The following is a 20066-nucleotide window of genomic DNA, read 5'->3' as shown; positions in this document are numbered from 1 at the left end:
GAGTGCCTGACTGCAGCTAAATCCTCAAGTGAGAGAACTTAGGCGAGTACTGGACTGCAGCTAAGCCCCCGAGTGGGAGGTTGCTCTCCACTCGGTAGGATTTTTTCAAACTTAGGCGAGCACTGGACTGCAGCTAAGCCCCCGAGTGGGAGGTCTGCTCTCCACTCGGTAGGATTTTTTTATAAGCTTAGGCGAAGCGGATTCGTAGCTAAGCCACCCACTGGGGGATTTCTCACGTAAACAAAAACAATAATAATCACTGGGAAAATTGTAACGCTCTTGTCTTTGAGAAATAAACTACAGGAGTTTTTCTTATTACATCTTATCCGAGTGAGAATTCAAGTATAAAAGGGGCGGAGTAGCTCCGCATTCCAGGCTCGTGGCTCATCAATCTGGCGATCGACATTGTAGAGGTGGTATGCTCCATTGTGGAGGACTCTGGTGACTATGAAGGGGCCTTCCCAAGTAGGAGCGAGTTTGTGTGGTTTCTGCTGATCCACTCGGAGGACTAAGTCTCCTTCTTGGAAGGCTCGACTCTTCACGTTTCTGGCATAGAATCGACGCAAGTCTTACTGATATATGGTCGATCGAATCATAGCCATTTCTATTTCTTCTTCCAGGAGGTCGACTGCGTCCTGCCGGGCTTGTTCTGCTTCATCTTCAGAGTAGAGCTCGACTCGGGGAGCGTTGTGAAGCAGGTCACTCGGCAAGACTGCCTCGGCTCCGTAGACCAGAAAGAATGGGGTTCTTCCGGTCGATCGGTTCGGGGTTGTCCTGAATCCCCAAAGGACTGATGCAAGCTCGTCGACCCATGCACTTGCTGCGTGCTTGAGATCGCGCATCAATCGGGGTTTCAGTCCTTTGAGAATTAGGCCGTTTACCCTTTCTGCTTGCCCATTCGACTGTGGGTGAGCGACCGAAGCATAGTCGACCCGAGTGCCCTGAGAGGCGCAAAAGGCCCTGAATTTGTCAGAATCAAAGTTTGACCCATTGTCAGTGGTGATGCTGTGCGGAACTCCATATCTGAATATGAACTCTCTGATGAAACTGATAGCAGTGCAAGCATCAAGATTCTTGATAGGCTTGGCTTCAATCCATTTGGTGAACTTGTTGACTGCTACCAGCACATGAGTGAAGCCGCTCCTGCCTGTTCTCAGTGGTCCAACCATGTCCAGCCCCCAAACAGCGAAGGGCCAGACGAGTGGAATGGTTTTCAGGGCTGACGCGGGCTTGTGCGACATATTGGAGTAATACTGACATCCTTCACATTTGTCGACTATCTCTTTTGCCATCTCGTTGGCTCTTGGCCAGTAGAATCCTGCTCGGTATGCTTTAGCCACAATGGTCCGAGAGGACGCATGATGCCCACATGTCCCCGAGTGGATATCATCAAGGATCATCTGACCTTCTTCTGGTGTAATACACTTCTGGCTGACCCCAGTCGCGCTTTCCCTATATAACTGTCCCTTTATGACTGTAAAGGCCTTGGATCGACGGACGATCTGTCGAGCCTCTTCTTCGTCCTTTGGGAGTTCTTTCCTTAGGATGTACGCGATGTACGGTATTGTCCAGACGGGAGTGATGACCAAGACTTCCATGATCAGGTCAACCGCAGCTGGAACTTCAACTTCAGTTGGATCCATGGTACTTTTTGGCTGCGGGGCCTCTTCAGTGAAGGGATCCTCCTGAACTGATGGTGTGTGGATGTGTTCCAAAAACACATTGCTAGAAATGGCTTCTCTTTTGGAACCTATTTTTTCCAGATCGTCAGCTGCTTGATTTTTCAGTCAGGGTATGTGATGAAGCTCTAACCCCTCGAATTTCTTCTCCAGCTTCCTCACTGGATTGCAATAACCAGTCATGGCTGGACTTCTGACGTCCCATTCCTTCATCACCTGATTAACCACCAAACCTGAGTCGCCATAGACCATGAGGCGACGGACGCCGAGTGAAATGGCCATGCGCAACCCATATAAAAGTGCTTCGTATTCTGTCTCGTTGTTGGAGGAATCAAAGTGGATTTGAAGAACATATCTGAGTTTATCTCCTCTGGGGGAGACCAACACCACTCCGGCACCAGAACCATTCAGCATCTTGGAACCATCGAAGAACATAGTCCAATGCTCCGAGTGAACCTGAGTCGGCAGTTGCTGTTCAATCCACTCGGCGACGAAATCTGCGATTGCCTAGGACTTGATAGCTTTCTTTGCCTCAAACTTGATATCTAAAGGAAGGAGTTCAATCGCCCATTTTGCCACTCGACCAGTTGCATCCCTGTTATGCAGGAACTCTGATAATGGAGCGTCGCTGACGACTGTAATAGAATAATCAGAGAAGTAGTGAGCAACTTTCTTTGTGGTCATATAAATCCCATATACAAGCTTCTGATAATGAGGATATCTTTGCTTCGATGGGGTCAAGACTTCAGAAATATAATATACTGGGCGCTGAACTTTGAAGGTTTTTCCTTCTTCTTCCCGCTCGACCGTAAGTACCGTACTGACGACTTGTCCTGTGGCTGCAATGTAAAGCAGCAAAGGCTCCTTGCTGATTGGGGCAGCAAGCACCGGCTTGGTGGAGAGCAGAGTTTTGAGCTCTGCAAACGCTGCATCAGCTTCAGGAGTCCACTCGAACTTGTCGGACTTCTTCATCAATCGGTAAAGAGACAATGCCTTTTCACCGAGACGAGATATGAATCGACTTAGGGCGGCCAAGCAACCAGTAAGCTTCTAGACGTCGTGCACTCGCACAGGACTTTTCATTCGGAGTATAGTACCGACCTTTTCTGGATTGGCGTCTATTCCCTGTTCGGAAACGAGAAAACCGAGTAATTTTTTGCCAGGAACTCCGAATGTGCACTTTGATGGATTGAGCTTGATATCATACCTCCTGAGGTTGGCAAAGGTTTCAGCAAGGTCAGTCAGCAGGTCGGAACCCTTCCGTGACTTGACCACAATATCATCCATGTACGCCTCCACATTCCGACTGATTTGAGTGAGCAAACACTTCTGAATCATTCTCATGAATGTGGATCCGGCATTCTTGAGGCCGAACGGCATGGTAACATAACAGAAGCACCCGAATGGACTGATGAAGGCTGTTTTGATCTCGTCAGGTCCATACAGACGGATCTAATGGTACCCGGAATAGGCATCTAAAAAAGACAGTCGCTCACATCCCGCAGTCGAGTCGACTATCTAATCGATGCGGGGGAGAGGAAAATGATCTTTCGGGCAGGCCCGATTGATATGTTTAAAGTCAATGCACATGCAAAGTGACTTGTCCTTCTTGGGGACCATAACAACGTTGGCGAGCCACTCGGAGTGGTAGATTTCTCGGATGAACTCCGCTGCTAAGAGCCGAGCCACCTCCTCGCCAATGGCTTTTCTCTTTTGGACGGCGGACCGTCGGAGATGTTCCTTGACAGGTTTTACTTTTGAGTCGACTCTTAGGCGGTGCTCAGCCAGCTCCCTGGGAACACCCGACATGTCAGAAGGCTTCCATGCGAAACTGTCCCAGTTCTCACGGAGGAACTGGATGAGCGCTTCTTCCTATTTGGAGTCGAGTGTTGTCGAGATATGAGTTGGAGTAGCGCTGGGGTCGGTCGGGTGGATGTGAGCTGTCTTCGTATCGCCAGTCGACTGAAAAGCTGATTCTGTAGCGGGCTTCTTGGTCCGCAATAAATCACTCGGGTCTGCAGTCTTCTGGTATTCCTGCAACTCCACCACTGCCATCTGAGCATCGGCGATCTTCGAACCTTTCTGAAAACATTCTTCCGCTTTCTTCCGATTGCCTGTAATAGTGATCACACCTTTGGGGCCAGGCATCTTCAATTTGAGATACACATAACATGGTCGGGCCATGAAGCGTGCATAAGCTGGCCTGCCCAAAATAGCATGGTAGGCACTTTGGAAGTCTACAACTTCAAATGTCAACTTTTCTTTGCGGTAATTCTTGGAATCACCGAAAACCACATCAAGAGCAATCTGGCTGAGTGATTCAGCCTTCTTCCTAGGAATGACTCCATGGAAACTCATGTTGCTGGCACTGAGTCTGGACATCGGAATGCCCATCCCTTTCAATGTCTCAGCATATAATATGTTCAAACCACTGCCACCATCCATCAGGACTTTGGTCAGTTGAGTGCCTTCAACAACTGGGTCGACCACCAAAGCTTGCCTTCCAGGGGTGGCGATGTGCGTTGGGTGATCGGACCGGTCGAATGTTATGGCAGTCTGAGACCAGTTCAGATAACTGGGTGTCGCCGGAGCGACCATATTCACCTCCCGGTTGATAACTTTCAGTCGACTTTTGCTTTCAATATCAGCAAAAATCATCAGTGGAATTGACCTGAGGGTATCCATCGTCACTATCTTCCTTGTCCTCAACTTTGTCTGACTCCTTTTCCTTATCATTGGGCTGCTTGCCCTAGAACTGTTGGATCAAGAGTCGACACTGTCGAGTGGTATGTTTCGGGTAAATGAAATTACCCTCTTCATCTTTCTTGGTGTGGACGAGACATGGCAAATCCAACACATCATTTCCGTCCTGGTCTTTAACTTTCTTGGGGTTCCAAGGTCCTTTAGGTTTCCCTTTAAACTTTCCTTGGGTTACAGCCAAGGCTTCCCCGGGAGCAACTGGCTCGGCTTTCCGCTTCTGTTTCTGATTAGAATTTCCTCCGGTTTCTTGGGCGACTGACTTGAGCTTGCCACTCCTGAGTCGATCCTCATCTTCACCATTAGCGTACTTGATAGCAATCTCCATCATCCGATTCAGGGGCATATCTCCGGTTCGACCGAATTTCAGATTCAGTTCTCTGTACTTGACGCCTTCTTTGAAGGCACAAACTGCTTGGTGGTTAGGTACATTCTCCACCGTGTGATGTAACGTGATCCACCTCTGGATGTAATCCCTCAAATTTTCATTCGGCTTCTGCACGCAAGACCGCAGTTCCGTCAGCCCTGCCGGTCGCTTGCATGTGCCTTCAAATGTGGTGACAAACACTCACGAGAGATCTTCCCAAGTGTTTGTGCTGCTAGGCGCTAACTGGTTCAGCCACGCTCTGGCCCAGCCCTCCAACATGAGAGGCAGATGCTTCATGGCCACTTCATCATTTGCCGCCGCCAATCTGGATGGCCACTCGGTAGTCCTCAAGCCAAGTATCGGGCTTGGACTCGCCAGTGAACTTACTGACTCCAGTCGCCAACCTGAAGTTGGGAGGAATCACAGCGGCCCTGATGGCTCTACTAAAGCACTCTGGCCCCGAAACATGTACTCTGCTACTGGTAGGTGCATCTCTGTCGTGACCTTCTCGGTGAGCTCTGTTCCTGTCGACCAAACCTTGAACGAGAATGGATCTCGCATCAAAGCCTGGCCCCCTGGGGTCGACTGGAATCCTTCACCCAACACTATGAGGGCGCCTGTCATCCTGCTGGCGAGGCACATACGACCCGCTCCTCGGGGGAGGGGTGGGCACTCGACGTCGATCGTCACGATCGACTCGGTGATCATACTGCTCAGGGTTCCCATACTGATTACGCCGGTCCCCATGCCCCTCACGCCTCGGGGGCGATCTTGGGCTATGAGCCGACTGGACTGTGTCCGCGGCAACGGATCTGCTGTGAATCCTGTTCCGCGATTGAGAAACAGCGGAATTCTGGTCTCCTGCTGCCCGGAGTAACGCTCTGATCTGCAACAAGCCTGTGCCAACCTCCGACTGGGAAGGCTGAATCGACTCTGCTATTCGAGCTGCAGCTGCTAAATTCTGAATCGGAGTTCGATATACCTGCGGGGGCGGGAAGAGCTGACGTCGACTGGATTCGGGAACCCGTTGTCGTGCACGCTCGTCGAGTGCTTGCTGGAGGTTCTCCAGTCAAGTGCGCTCGGCCAAGTTTGCCAGGCGCGCGTCTTCCAAGGCGCGAGCCTCGGGGGTTTCTCCAACGATAGGAGTGTGCAGTGTATCCATGTTCCGGCGGCGAAGTTCTTCTCTCTGCAGTGACGTGAGAGGTTCGGGAAGATACTCCTCATGGGGACGCGACGGGTCGCCTCCACCCGCGCCTCCGCCTGCGCCTCCGTCGGTGCGAGAAAAACCGGGGGGACTGGGCGGTCCATCGACCATCAGAACCTCCGCCGCTGGATCGCTGCTGTCGCACTCGGATGCGGTCTCTGCGGAGCCAGTCGACAGGTCGAACGGGCCGTAGAGGGATTCGTCGGGCTCGATCGCCACGACTTGAGGGGTGGCCGACTGGCGTGCCACCGCGTGTCTCACCCACTGCTGAAGTCTCGACCGACCAGAGCGCTTGCGCCGGCGGGAAACAGGGAGGGAGGTCAACACAGGAGTCGACCGGTAGGGGGTCGACGGTTGCCGCAGGAGAACGCCGCGGACGCACGCGCTAAAGTGCGTTGCCCTGCGGACAGGGAGTGCGTCCACGTCGAGCGGAGCCTCCTGAAGCCAAGAGAAGTCGTCGGCGATGAACGTGAGCACGCCGAGACGGATCTCGCGGCCCTCCACCAAAACTCTGCCGAAAACCATGATGATTCGGGTCGGAAAAGATCGCAACTCCTCCAACAAAATGCTAAAACACCTGCCGCAAGGTGGGCGCCAACTGTCGTGGTTCTAAGTCTGACAGTAGTGTAGGGGGGTAAGTATGGAGAGGCAAGGTCTTAGCTATGGAGAAATTGTAGGCACGCAAGGTTTACGAGTTCAGGCCCTTCTCGGAGGAAGTAATAGCCCTACGTCTCGGAGCCCGGAGGCGGTCGACTGGATTATGCGTGTATGGATTACAGGGGTGCGAACCCTTCTCCCTGAGGAGGGGGGTGGCTTATATAGAGTTCGCCAGACCCCTCCCGCCCTTAGTTACAAAGGGTTTAAATACATTAATGTCAGGCGTTACTGATAATGCCCCTAATAAAGTGCTATGATGACCATAAAAGCTACTTAATAACCGACCGTTAGCATGCAGAATGCCCTTAGGTCTCTTGACCGTCGAGTGGTTGCTTCTTGGTCGAGTGATTGCTTCTTGGTCGAGTATCTTCGAGTCCGTCGAGTGGAACACCTCCAATTCGATTGAAAGGTGATTTCTTCTGGAGATGTCCTTGGGTAGGTCAGTTTGGACAGGTCCATGACCCTACCCTAGGTACATAGCTTCATCAGGATGCACACCCACTTAGTTTCTTTTTGAGCTTTCATATACTTATAGCTCTATGCATCGTTGCATGGCAATCCCTACTCACTCACATTGATATCTATTGATGGGCATCTCCATAGCCCGTTGATACGCCTAGTTGATGTGAGACTATCTTCTCCCTTTTTGTCTTCTCCACAACCACCACTCTATTCCACCTATAGTGCTATATCCATGGCTCACGCTCATGTATTGCGTGAAGATTGAAAAAGTTTTGAGAATGTCAAAAGTATGAAACAATTGCTTGGCTTGTCATCGGGGTTGTGCATGATTTAAATATTTTATGTGGTGAAGATAGAGCATAGCCAGACTATATGATTTTGTAGGGATAACTTTCTTTAGCCATGTTATTTCGAGAAGACATAATTGCTTTGTTAGTATGCTTGAAGTATTATTATTTTTACGACAATATGAACTTTTGTCTTGAATCTTTCGAATCTGAATATTCATACCACAATTAAGAAGAATTACATTAAAATTATACCAAGTAACACTCCGCATCAAAATTTCTATTTTTATCATTTACCTACTCGAGGACGAGCAGGAATTAAGCTTGGGGATGCTTGATACGCCTTCAACGTATCTATAATTTTTGATTGCTCCATGCTATATTATCTACTGTTTTAGACATTATCGGGCGTTATTATCCATGTTTATATTATTTTTGGGACTAACCTATTAAACGGAGGCCCAGCCCAAAATTGTTGTTTTTTGCCTGTTTAGGGTTTCGAAGAAAAGGAATATCAAATGGTGTCCAAACGGAATGAAACCTTCGGGAACGTGATTTCCTCACCGAATACAACTCAGGAGACTTGGACCCTACGTCAAGCCAATCAACAGGAGGCCACGAGGTAGGGGGCGCGCCTGCCCCCCGCCCAAGCGCGCCCTCCACCCTCGTGGGCCCCCTGTTGCTCCACCAGCGTACTTCTTCCTCCTATATATACCCACGTACCCCCAAACGATTAGATACGGAGCCAAAACCCTAATTCCACCGCCGTAACTTTCTGTATCCACGAGATCCCATCTTGGGGCCTGTTTCGGAGCTCCATTGGAGGGGGCACCGATCACGGAGGGCTTCTACATCAACACCATAGCCTCTCTGATGAAGTGTGAGTAGTTTACTTCAGACCTACGGGTCCATAGTTAGTAGCTAGATGGCTTCTTCTCTCTTTTTGGATCTCAATACAATGTTCTCCCCCTCTCTTGTGGAGATCTATTCGATGTAATCTTCTTTTTGCGGTGTGTTTGTTGAGACCGATGAATTGTGGGTTTATGATCAAGTCCTATCTATGAATAATATTTGAATCTTCTCTGAATTCTTTTATGTATGATTCGTTATCTTTGCAAGTCTCTTTGAATTATCAGTTTGGTTTGGCCTACTAGATTGATCTTTCTTGCAATGGGAGAAGTGCTTAGCTTTGGGTTCAATCTTGCGGTGTCCTTTCCCGGTGACAGTAAGGGCAGCAAGGCACGTATTGTATTGTTGCCATCGAGGATAACAAGATGGGGTTTTCTTCATATTGCATGAGTCCATCCCTCTACATCATGTCATCTTGCTTAAGGCGTTACTCTGTTTTTACTTAATACTCTAGATGCATGCTGGATAGCGGTCGATGAGTGGAGTAATAGTAGTAGATGCAGGCAGGAGTCGGTCTACTTGTCTCGGTCGTGATGCCTATATACATGATCATACCAATATATTCTCATAACTATGCTCAATTCTGTCAATTGCTCAACAGTAATTTGTTCACCCACCGTAGAATACTTATGCTCTCGAGAGAAAAGCCACTAGTGAAACCTATGGCCCCCAGGTTTATCTTTATCATATCAATCTCCTACTACTTAGTTATTTACTTTGCTATTTTACTTTGCCATTATTTTACTTTGCATCTTTATCATGAAAATACCAAAAATATTATCTTATCATATCTATCAGATCTCACTCTCGCAAGTGGCCCTATAGGGATTGACAACCCCTATTATCGTTGGTTGCGAGGATTTATTTATTTTGTGCAGGTACGAGGGACTTGCGTATAGCCTCCTACTGGAATGATACCTTGGTTCTCAAAAACTGAGGGAAATACTTATGCTACTTTGCTGCATCATCCCTTCCTCTTCGGGGAAAACCAACGCAGTGCTAAAAGAGGTAGCACGCAACACCTAGCCTTGCAAGAAACCGTCGACCTGCACATCCACGTCTACGAGGAAATCGTCTACATAGGCCACTACAAGGCCAGCGAGGACAAAAAGACGTTGGCCTTCTTCCAGCGGCTAGAATCTTTGGACGCCATTGTTCAGAAGCACGTCGACCTGGCCACGAAAGCCGCTGCTACTTAGCCGCCGTTCGGTGGGCCGGCACCTTGAGTCGAGGAGGTGGATGTCGTCGACGGATGCGTCTTTCTTCTCGCCTCCTGTAACCAGCACTGTATCGCCTCATGGCCTTAATGTTTTATTTGTGTATGGTATTTTTATTCCAGTCGTAACATTTTCACTGTGAGGTGGGGCCGCAGTTGAGCAGACCGACCATCGGCAAATCCCCACCCCGCCCACCGCGCGTCGGCTAAGTTAGAATTTAGAAGAGAGAAATGAGGGAGAAGAGCTAGCTGTAGCACGGACGCTGTTGTCAGATGGGAGTCGTGTTGATAGAATAGGAGTACTGAGTACATGTACCTCTTTTTTTAGGGAAAAACTAGTCGTACGTCTAGTAGCACTAGGGGTGCGTGCGACCTATACCTGCCATCACTTTAGGTCTCCTTTTCAAACCGCAGCTACGCTTCATAGTAGTACATATTTGTTCATGCATTTATCCTCCTATATGTACTCCAAGGCTATTTCCACGTGCTCCCTTTTGCTGACACATGGGACACAAATCATCTGGGTCATAGTGCATGCATGACTCGAAGCATATGCAACCATGCCGGCATACTTTACATTTCATACCTCATGAATTACTACAAGCAAACCGGATTATTTTCATAGAAACCGGAGCATGCTCATTAAATTTTGGACATAACACATTTATAAAAAAACAACCAGACCTAAACCAGTCTAAGGTCCTCTTTGATTCACAGCATACTGAAAACATAGGAATGGGGAAAGTATGATGGCGATGAACCGAGACCAGGAGGAAGAGGGGTAGTACTATACATGCTACAGACTGGAATGTAGCATGTTGTTTTTTATGTCCATATCACCACATTATTTTCTATGGACTATTGCCTGCTGGTTCACTGGTCTGCCGTGGTTCGCACTCGTCTAACGTGAGTAGTAGTACTAGTATATACACTATATATACCCCATGATTCTTTGCTCCTTATTACGTACTTCGCCGACATGTGGGAGTGCCAGCATCCGGGTCGACATGTCATGCACCAGATTAGAGTGGGGAACGGAAGGGGGCATCACCCCGGGCGTAGCGCAGTAATTCATGACTATAGTGAGTAGTCATATCAGAAGACCCCGTCTTTTCCAGAAGTAACGCGTCGTCAAATCGCACAGCCCTACCTTTCCAGCAGTAAGTTCACTCCGCTACTCCCTCACCCCTCCTCGGCTCTCTGTCAAACCGCCTACGCGAAAACTACCGCGCGTACAACCCAGGAAAAGCCCCGCCCTCAACTTTTAACTACTCATAGTACTGTATAATTTTATATCGATGAATTGCACCATGGAGTAGAAAACCAAAAGAAAAAATGTGGTACTACATGTAAACAAATACGATTCAAGCTCGAGCTAGCGATTCGGAATGTAAACTGTGCATGTGTTTATACATATAGGTTACTTCAAAGTACTGAGTCCATTGATGCAATGTGGTCAAAATGTACCGTCGATATCTCAAAGCCAAAGTAGTTTGAGCTTGTTTGTTCTATATAAATACTAGTACTATATGTTTATTCACCCGTGGGGTTGTTTAATGAATGGAGAGCCAGGGAGTAGTAGTAAGTAGGAGTCATACAGTTAGTCATGTTAAATATAGAATTTCTTTTCTTTAATGCTACATACACAAATTAAAACACTTATTACAGAGAGAAAAAGATAATCACTACATATATAGGATGGGTTTATTATAATAACACCCCTTAAGACCTTATTCTAATAACACCGAACTTATTCTGCTAGGAAAACGACTGCCCGCCCTTAACCGAACTCCATCTACCAGAAAAAAGTCCCCACCTGGCCGCCTTCTTCCTCGGTTCCTCTCACTCCCCACGACCTTCTGCCGCCCCACCCCCACCACCACCACCTTCCTCCCGCCCCACCCCCGACCTCCACTGCCTTCTGCCGCCGGGGCCGCCAAGCGCCGTGCCGCCGTCCGACCCAGCCACCTCCAACACCTGGCGCAACCAGCGCCGCCGCTCAACCACCAGCATCCGCGCGTGCCGCCGTCCACACCAACCTGCGCGCCGCCGCCGCTCTGTTCATCACCACCCAAGGCGACCTGGCTACCTCCAACCGTCGCCGCCCTGCCGAATCCGGTGAGATCCGGCCGCTCGGGTGACCCGGCTACCTCCAACCGCCGCTGCCCTGCCGGATCCGGCGAGATCTGGCCGCCCCGCCATGGCTCGCCCCCTACCCCGACGACCTCCTACTACGTAAGTGCGCCATGGCTCGGCCACGACCTCCCTGCTACGCCGCTGTGGTCGGCCCCGACCCCCATGGATCGGCTGCCCCCGCACCTTTCTCCTACTGATAGGCGGCGGACACCCCTCCCTCCCCTCCCCAGCCTCCCTGCTGCTGGATCCAGTGCGTGCTGTTGTGCGCTCCTCCATCTAGTGCAGTGCCCGCGCTGCTGGCGTGCAGTGCTGACGGATCTGGCATGCAGTGCAGTGCGCCCCCAACACTTGGTCACGCGTTCTGCTGTTCGTTTCTCGCAGGCGTGCAGCTCGTCCCCCGCGCGGCGTGCAGCTCTACTCTGCCTCGATGGAACTGCGCCTCCACCTAGTGTTTGTTCAGTTTTGTTTCCACATCATGGCCACAAGTGCAGGTTCTCTCGGTTGCAGCTCGGTTGGGTCGTCGCTGAAGTATGGAGGCACTTGAGAAGTTTAGAACCATTAGCAACCATAGAATCTTCAGTTTTGCAGTAAAGTCTGTAGTGTAGTGCAGTTAACTACTGGGGAACAACACCGGCAAGGCGTGCAAAAAAATAGGACGACATGCAGCGACGTAGCCGTGCAGCTCGCTGGTCATGGTGCGCGATTCTGGCTGTGCCGACAAGCAGTACATGGCCACGCCTGCGTCCTAGTGGTGTAGTCCAGTGTCCGCGGAACATGCAGCTCGCTAGCTCATTGCACGCGGTTCCGGCGGCGCGGGAAAGCAGTACAAGGCCGCGCGCGTGTCTGAGTGGTGCAGCTCGGTGCTCTTGTCCGTGCAGTTTGCTGTTGTATTCGACAACAATGGCAACAAAAGCTTGGTCCCCGGTGAGCTCCTTGGACATCTCCCTGTTTTGTTTCTTGCCTGAGTTATCATCTTCAGTTTTTTCAGATTTGATGCTCACATACTCTGTTAACGCCATCCATCATTTTTATGCCTATGTTTTCTGCGGCTAGACTAGGAACATATGGAACCGATTGCGTCTGGCTGATAGAAAAGAGGTAAAAATACAAGGAGTTCTTCAGACTGGGTAGTGTTGTCACCTCAGAAGGGGATGGGAGTTCAGACTAAACATGAACACGATAGGTAGTTGCTCAGTTTCGGATATTGGATTCAGTTACAGCCACATCAACGATTCAAATAAATTCTCACAAAAGATGTGGAACCCAAGCCTGTATAAAGGTTACGTGCATGCATTGCTAGGCTGCTAGCCCCTTGGACTTGTGAAGCATGGGCCAACTTGTTCGTGGCTAAACTACACTCTTTTGTTTTGTTTAGACTAAGCACACTCTTCTTAGATAATCTGTATTATCAGCCCCACGTCAAGCGCACACACTCTTTTGTTTTCTTTTACTGATATTTTGTTTGTGCAATTCTTGGAAGGGAAGGCATCAAACAGGGGCGTTCGACGGCGACCTGCTCCCGGCCGACTGCAAGGACAATGGCCGTGTGGCCTCGCGGGTGCAGTTCGCTCCACTTCTCGATGGGGTTCGCTAGCCCCGGTGCTGCAGTGCGCCTCGAGGTTTTCTTCTCCTTGGGTGCGTGAAGGTTTGTCCGTCGTGCGGGCGTGAACATGCAGTTCACCGGGGACCTACAGAAGAAAGAAAATCATTTTATTTATTTTCACTTTTTTCTTGAATGTGCGAGAAAAAAATGTAAAGGTATGTAAAATTGATACAGTCCGTTGGTGCACTCCTTGCGGCTCACGTGGCTCGTGTTTGAAGTTTTTTGTTGTATTTTATTTTTTGACCTGTTTTCTAAAAAGAGTTTGTTGAAAGCATGATGCAGTTTTCACTGTTAAAAAACCTTGGTGGTTTTCTTTGTAAAAAATGGACCGTGTAGTCTAGATGACTTGAAAAAAGTCAGAAAATGATGAAAAAATGCGTGCAGATAGTTTTTTATTTGAGGCGTGGTTCACATCTTCGGATGCAAACTGCACTCATTCTTGTGCGGCGTCGTGTGTTGAAAAAAAAGTGAATTGTGTCGACACTTGCAGTACACTTCGTCCTCCGTGCGGTTCACTGCATTCGGCCAAGCAGTTGAGAAGAAACTATAACAAAAATATGCATCGGCACTTGCCGTGCACTTCGTCCTCGCGTGCCGTTCACTACACTCGGTTTGGCAGCTGAGATAAAATTATAAAAAGAAAAAATATTAGCAAAAAGTAATAAGAATGCAGTTTCATCTACTCATGTTGTAGTGCGGATTTTAGTCCGAAGCAGTGCGGTTTTCTATTTAGATGTCGTGAAAAACAGAGTGTCCGCATTTCAACAATTTTAAAACTGCTCTTAAACAGTAAGGAATTAGAGATAGTGTTCTACATGAAAAAGTTGCGCCTCGTCGATATCTTTTCAACGGCATATCATTTGAATTATTTCGACAACCGGTTTGTAAAAATTTCGCGAAAAACGGCCGCTGCCACTCGTCGCCCGCCGCATGATTTTCAAAAGTAACTTAAAACTGTAAGGAATCTCAAAATCATTTATACATATGAAAGTTGCGCCTTGTTCATAGCTTTCCAACGACATATTACACGCCTCGTTTTGACAAACGGTTCAAAAACTAGAGTAAAAACAGTACCGAAAATTGCAAAAATTTCAAAAATCAGAATTCTGCGATTTAGTAAATCTGAAACTGCTCTTGAACCGTAACGAATTAGAGAAAATAATAGATATGAAAAAGATGCTCCTCGACGATATCTTTCAAACGCGTATCATTTGCCTTATTCCGATGAGCGGTTTAGAAAAAAATCACGAAAATACGCTCGCTGCCACTCGTCATGCGCCACACCATTTTTGAAACTACTCTTAAACCGAGAGGAATCTCGAAAATTGTTCAACATGGCGAAGTTGCGCCTAATCAATAGCTTTTCAACGGTATATTATACGCCTCGTTCCGATAAACGATTAAAAAATTAGAGCGAAAACAGTACCGGAAAAACAGTACCGGATAAACGATTAAAAAATTAGACCGGCTAATATATATATATAGACACACACACACTGAGCGCTTGCTTTACTAGGGTTTCTCTCTTCATTCTATTATCCTCTTCAGATTTCATTCTATTATCCTCTTCAGATCTAAACAAGACAGCGGTAGCCACATTTTCTCTCTGCTCATCGCTGGTCACAGATCCGGCCGGATCCCTTCGGCCAGAGTGTGTAGATGACTAGGTGCATCGTTCACGCGGTCATCAGCGTCGAGGGAGGAAACCCACAGCTGCCGGCGGGTCCAGATCCTCTGCCCATGCCGTTCTCTCCAACACATCGCCGGCTCGGGAGGTCCTCCGACCCTTCTTCCTCACTGTCGTATTGTGCGCAGATCCGACCTGCCGCCGTTGACATCCCGATGACCCTCAGGTATAAGTTCTTCAAAAGAGGCCTTACTCTACTGCCCCAGCTCCCCACGTGTCTGCATGTGCATATTTTTCTACTTCCATTAGCTCTTCCAAAGCCACCTAAATTTTTAATATTATTGCAGGTAAAGCTACTTCATGCAGTTGAATCTAGGACTTGGTTCAAACAACGAAGAAAGGGGGGAGTCGTAGCATGAATCTAGTACTTGATTCAAAGAGGAAATAACAGGGGGAAAGTAGTAGAGACTGGATACCCAACCGGTCTCTTGGTTGAAAAGGGAAGTAAAGGGAAAAGGGTACAAACAAGATAATGAACAGATCTATTATTGGTTGAAAAATGGATAGAAAGTGGCGGCTGGTAGACAAGTCAACAGAGTATGTCCATGATTAGATTTGCTGCCCTCACAAGTAAAAGGTCTCCAGGATTAGATTTGCTGTCATCACATAGTAAAAGGTCTCCAGGATTAGATTTGCTGCCCTCACATAGTAAAAGGTCTCCAGGATTAGATTTGATGTCCTCACATAGTAAAAGGTCTCCAGGATTAGATTTGCTGCCCTCACAGAGCATGAACAAACTCGGCATCACCACTTTATGCCTCCTTGTAGGTACATTGTGCTGATGCGTCCACTGTCGCATGTCCTTATACCAACCTTTTGTTGTTGTTAATGTAAGGGCGCATGTAAAATGAAGCGATCACACTGTTACCTTAAGGACATGTCTAACTAGTGTTATTGTTAATCTAATGCCTCCAGTGATATGATGCAATTAAACTGTGTTATAAATGGTACTCCTGTTGTTTCCCCAGTATGATAAGTAAGTTGCTTCTTTACGCAGTTGAGTGCCCTACTGTCCCCACGGCCCCATGCCCTTAAACCAACTCTTTAGCTACTGATGATTTACTGTATCTGGTAAATAAGCAATGCCACCATTAAAGTAATCCCATATTTGACGAATGTCATTGTTGATCGTAATGCTTCCGGTAACATGAAGCATTGCTGATGTTTTAAAATTTCTACTGTCCTTGCGTGCTTGCCATGAACATAATTAAGATGCTTATTTTCATTAAGGGACCAAAGGATCGTCGTTGTCTAGGTATGCGTGCGGAACGAGGTTCTCGTCTACCATCGTTGTAGGGCCATCAGAGGTTCTGGAGCATTCGTCCGTTTCATCGGCATCGCCGACTCCACCTTTGCTATGCTGGAGAGAAGGAAGAACACGACGATTCAGCCATCTGGTGCAACAAGCTTGTCGACATCCAGAAGCAATACAAGATAATTGGAAACGAGCAGGAGAAGGACTCCATGGTTGACCTCGCCGAGACCATCATCGACCCCTGCTACGCTAAGATGAAAGAAGACAACGATAGCAAGGACCTGAACACGTGGGAGGTACCTCTGAATGTAGCCTATATAACCTACGCGACCAAGGATGCATACGCATACTACGACATGTACAAGCGGATCTTGGACATGAGAGCATGTTTGCTTCCCGTAACTGACGAGTACACGGACAGCCGCAGCGTCATGATCAAGCGTGCCAGGAAGGTCTAGATGATGTACTTTATCTGTTTAAGCACCTTTTATCATCTGAGTGTTTCATGCATTAGCCTATGTGTCGTAATTATCTGTTTTGTCCGAAATATTTCGTCTAAGTACCCATTAACCTATTTTTAGTGGCTATTTACTTGTATGTAACTAGTTCACTGGGCTGCCGTGCTTTGAATCTCCTTCCTCCCAACATATTCCCCTTCTCAGGTGGACCCAGCAGGTCTTGTACACAGACATCTAGGACCAACCACCTATCCATTTGTATTCTTTTTTTGTTCAATCTTTCGTCCTCTTCCTATACAGCGGCTGGCGGTGCTGCCGCGCATGCCTCGGTGACCTATCAAAGCCTATGGCGTTGTCCAGGCCATCCCTCTACTCCCACACAATGTCTGGCGGCGGCGGCTCCACCGGCCCTCCTTGCACCCGAACAAGTCAACAATTGTACTCCCCTCCGCCTGCGTCTTCCCCCGCTCCGGTTCGTTCGGTCCGAGGTCTCGACGTTGTCAATCGCCTTGGTGCTCTCGCCGCGGCGCCGCTGTCTTTGTTCCCAACATAGTCAGCAAAACAAGAGGAATCGGGAGACGACTGTTTGTCGAGAGGCTGACAGTCCCGGGCCCACCAGGTCCATGGCCTAGGTTTTGTTGTTTAACATGAGCAGCCCACGACATGTTTAACTTTTTTTGGATCCAACAGGTATCAAGCGGCCTCTAGGCCTCCCAGCCTAGCTTGTCTATAACATCAGCAGCCCAAGTTATGTTTGTTTTTTCAAGACAATGCACAACTCACAATACAAAAAAATACACTTACGTGATGATATGTGTTTGTCACAGTAGGTCACATTTTTTGTCATGCATGTACATCCATGTCGATTTTATGACAGAATCAAGATAGTCATACATGTGTTGTCATAGAAGTGTTCCATGACATTACCAAAATTATCATCACGAAAGTGTCCACTTCCATGATGATAAATCGCACATCATAGAAGTGCTTTCGTCAAGGGTGGCCGACACATGGCATCCACTGTAAAGGGTAGCCGTTAAGCTATCGGGTTCTAGTTTGGATCTGATAACCCGTTAACAGCTCGGACCAATGGGCATTTTCCACGTGTAAAATCATCATTGGCTGGAGGAAACACGTGTCGGCTCCTCGGTGGGCTAGATGTCGTCCGTCCATTGAAGGAGACATGCCTATGATACATCGACACGTGGCAGGGCCCAACAGAGGCCCATATAGGTTAAAAGGTTGGCCCAGTCGAAGGCCCGTAGTACTTATTCACATAATAGTGGGCCAGCCCAATAACGGCCTGTTTAAACATGGCCCATTTACGGCCCAAAGCCAGATCTAGCCCGTTAATTGTTCGCCGAATATTTGAGTCCAATTACGGCCTAGTGACTTTCAGCCTGTTAGAGGCCCGATGTAGACATGGGCCCATTTCAGCCTGGTGTGTCTTTCGGCCTGGGAATGGCCCGTGCTGCCCATGGGCCATATGTGGTCCGAGCGACATCCAGCCCACTAACTGCCCGCGATAAAAGTAGCAATAGTTTAGCCCAATGTGACTTTGGGCCTGTTAAAGGCCTGTCGTATAATTAGGCCCATTGATGCCTGTACTAAGCTTTCAGCCTCTTAAAGGCCCATGATATCAGTGGACCAACTAAGGCCTGAGATATGTTTTGGCCTGGTAACGACCCGTCATATAAATAGGTCAAAAAGGCCCGGTCTACATTTCAGCTTGCTGAAGGCCCATCGACGACTAGTGAAAATTGAGACCCAACATGCATTTCGGCCTGCTAATGGCCCATGGTTTCTTCTCGGCCGTAACAGGCCAACAGAATATTCAGCCTGTTAATGGCCCAAAGCTACATGGGCCAAACTAAGCGTTGGGTCCACAAAAGGCCCAACAAAAATTTGGGCTGAATATAGGCCGGAGTAAGTTGTGGGCCTGGCGCAAAGTGTGAAGGCCCTAATGGCCATTCAGGCCCAAGAAAGTTGCAAACTGGCCCAATTGTGGCCCGCTAAAAACCAGGCTCGTTAGAGGCGAATGTTTCGGCCCGGTCGACTACATCAGATTTTTTCATATAGCGAATGATGGTAGTAAATAGTAGGAATTAAGAACAAACCTACTCTATACAATAAAGAAATTATGGCATAGTAACTTAGAATAAACCTACACTATACAATAAAGGATTTATGGTATATTACATCCAATAGGCATCGAAGTTTGCCACCAGTGATCATAAAGCACAACGAAGAAGCAGATTACAAAAACTGGGCACCATTGCAGCGTAACAAAATAATACTAAACCAAGACCACTTCCAAGACAATCCTAGAAAAGTTAGCCTTGCGCCGGAACTGCTGCGCAAGCTGCTGAGCAAGGCTGTGAGACCAACCTAGCATGTCGGTCATAGCTTCCAGGTGTAGCTGTTTAGCAATGATGTTCTCACTGGTGTTCTCCGCAATCTTTCTTAGAGATAGGACTTCAAGTCAAAGTTTACTTGGAGAATGCCATTCTGCTAGAACTTGGAACCAAACAAGTCAAACTGATTCAGATAGCGAATTTTGTGAGCTTGTCTGACTACTAGTCTCAAGTAACTTGAACACTACATGAAGACAAGACTTTGGGGTTGTCTCGCTATCTTCAAGATGTTTTGCCTTCTTTGCTACAATATATGTTGGCTTTCTCTCACAGCCTTCAACAGACTTGTGCATGCCATCAGGCATATAACCCTAAAACAAGCAGAGAGATGACAAGTTTTGCACATGTATAAACAATGATGATAACTGTGCTGTCAATTCCATCCAATTTCACATTAGAAAATAAAGAGTAAGTTCAAAATATCACTAGCATAATTTGGCATTGTTCATAATGCGGGAAGCTTCACCACACTACTGGATTACCATGTCAACATAACAAGCATAGATGAAGGGCAAAGCCAATCATTGTATCTATTTTGGTTAATGTGCATGGCATGTTGCTCATATCATCAGCCATATCAGTAAGATAAAACAAGAGATGAGAAGGTGCAAATGTGGGCTACTTCACCACACACTGGATTATAGATCCACAAAAACAAGCATACATATAGGGAGTATTGACTAGTGTGCATGGCATGAATAAGGAATTTGGTTTACAAGTAAAACTTGGAACTTACGGTTGTTGCGAACATGCATTTTAATAGAAACAGCAAACTAAATAGCAGTTAATGATAGGGAGTATGAACAAATTAAATAGCAGTTGAGGATAAAAGGCTTTAGAAGGACTGACTTACATTAGAAGTTCACACCGGCTTTATAAAGCCCTTCTCCATGTGAAGGGAAGGATAACTCAAGAATTTCAGCACATAATCTTCTTCATAAGCATTGCCTGTACTCTACATTTTGTAGAGAGTAA

At 47.6% G+C, this 20066-nt stretch overlaps 1 protein-coding gene across 1 annotated transcript in view; it reads left to right on the top strand.

The window, feature by feature from the left end:
* The window catches only part of LOC125536103 (phosphatidylinositol 3,4,5-trisphosphate 5-phosphatase 2-like), a 15856-nt gene extending 2184 nt beyond the window's left edge, over positions 1-13672 (top strand). Inside the window, exons 4-5 of the mRNA XM_048699240.1 lie at positions 11301-12598; positions 13155-13672. Coding sequence (XP_048555197.1) covers positions 11301-12265 — 965 coding nt within the window. The 3' untranslated portion in view covers positions 12266-12598; positions 13155-13672. The remainder of the gene's footprint in view (positions 1-11300; positions 12599-13154) is intronic.
* The last annotated feature ends 6394 nt before the right edge of the window (positions 13673-20066 follow it).

This window comes from Triticum urartu, chromosome 2, assembly GCF_003073215.2.
Source record: "Triticum urartu cultivar G1812 chromosome 2, Tu2.1, whole genome shotgun sequence".
Taxonomy (NCBI): Eukaryota; Viridiplantae; Streptophyta; class Magnoliopsida; order Poales; family Poaceae; genus Triticum; species Triticum urartu.
This window is presented reverse-complemented; position numbering and strand designations above follow the sequence as displayed.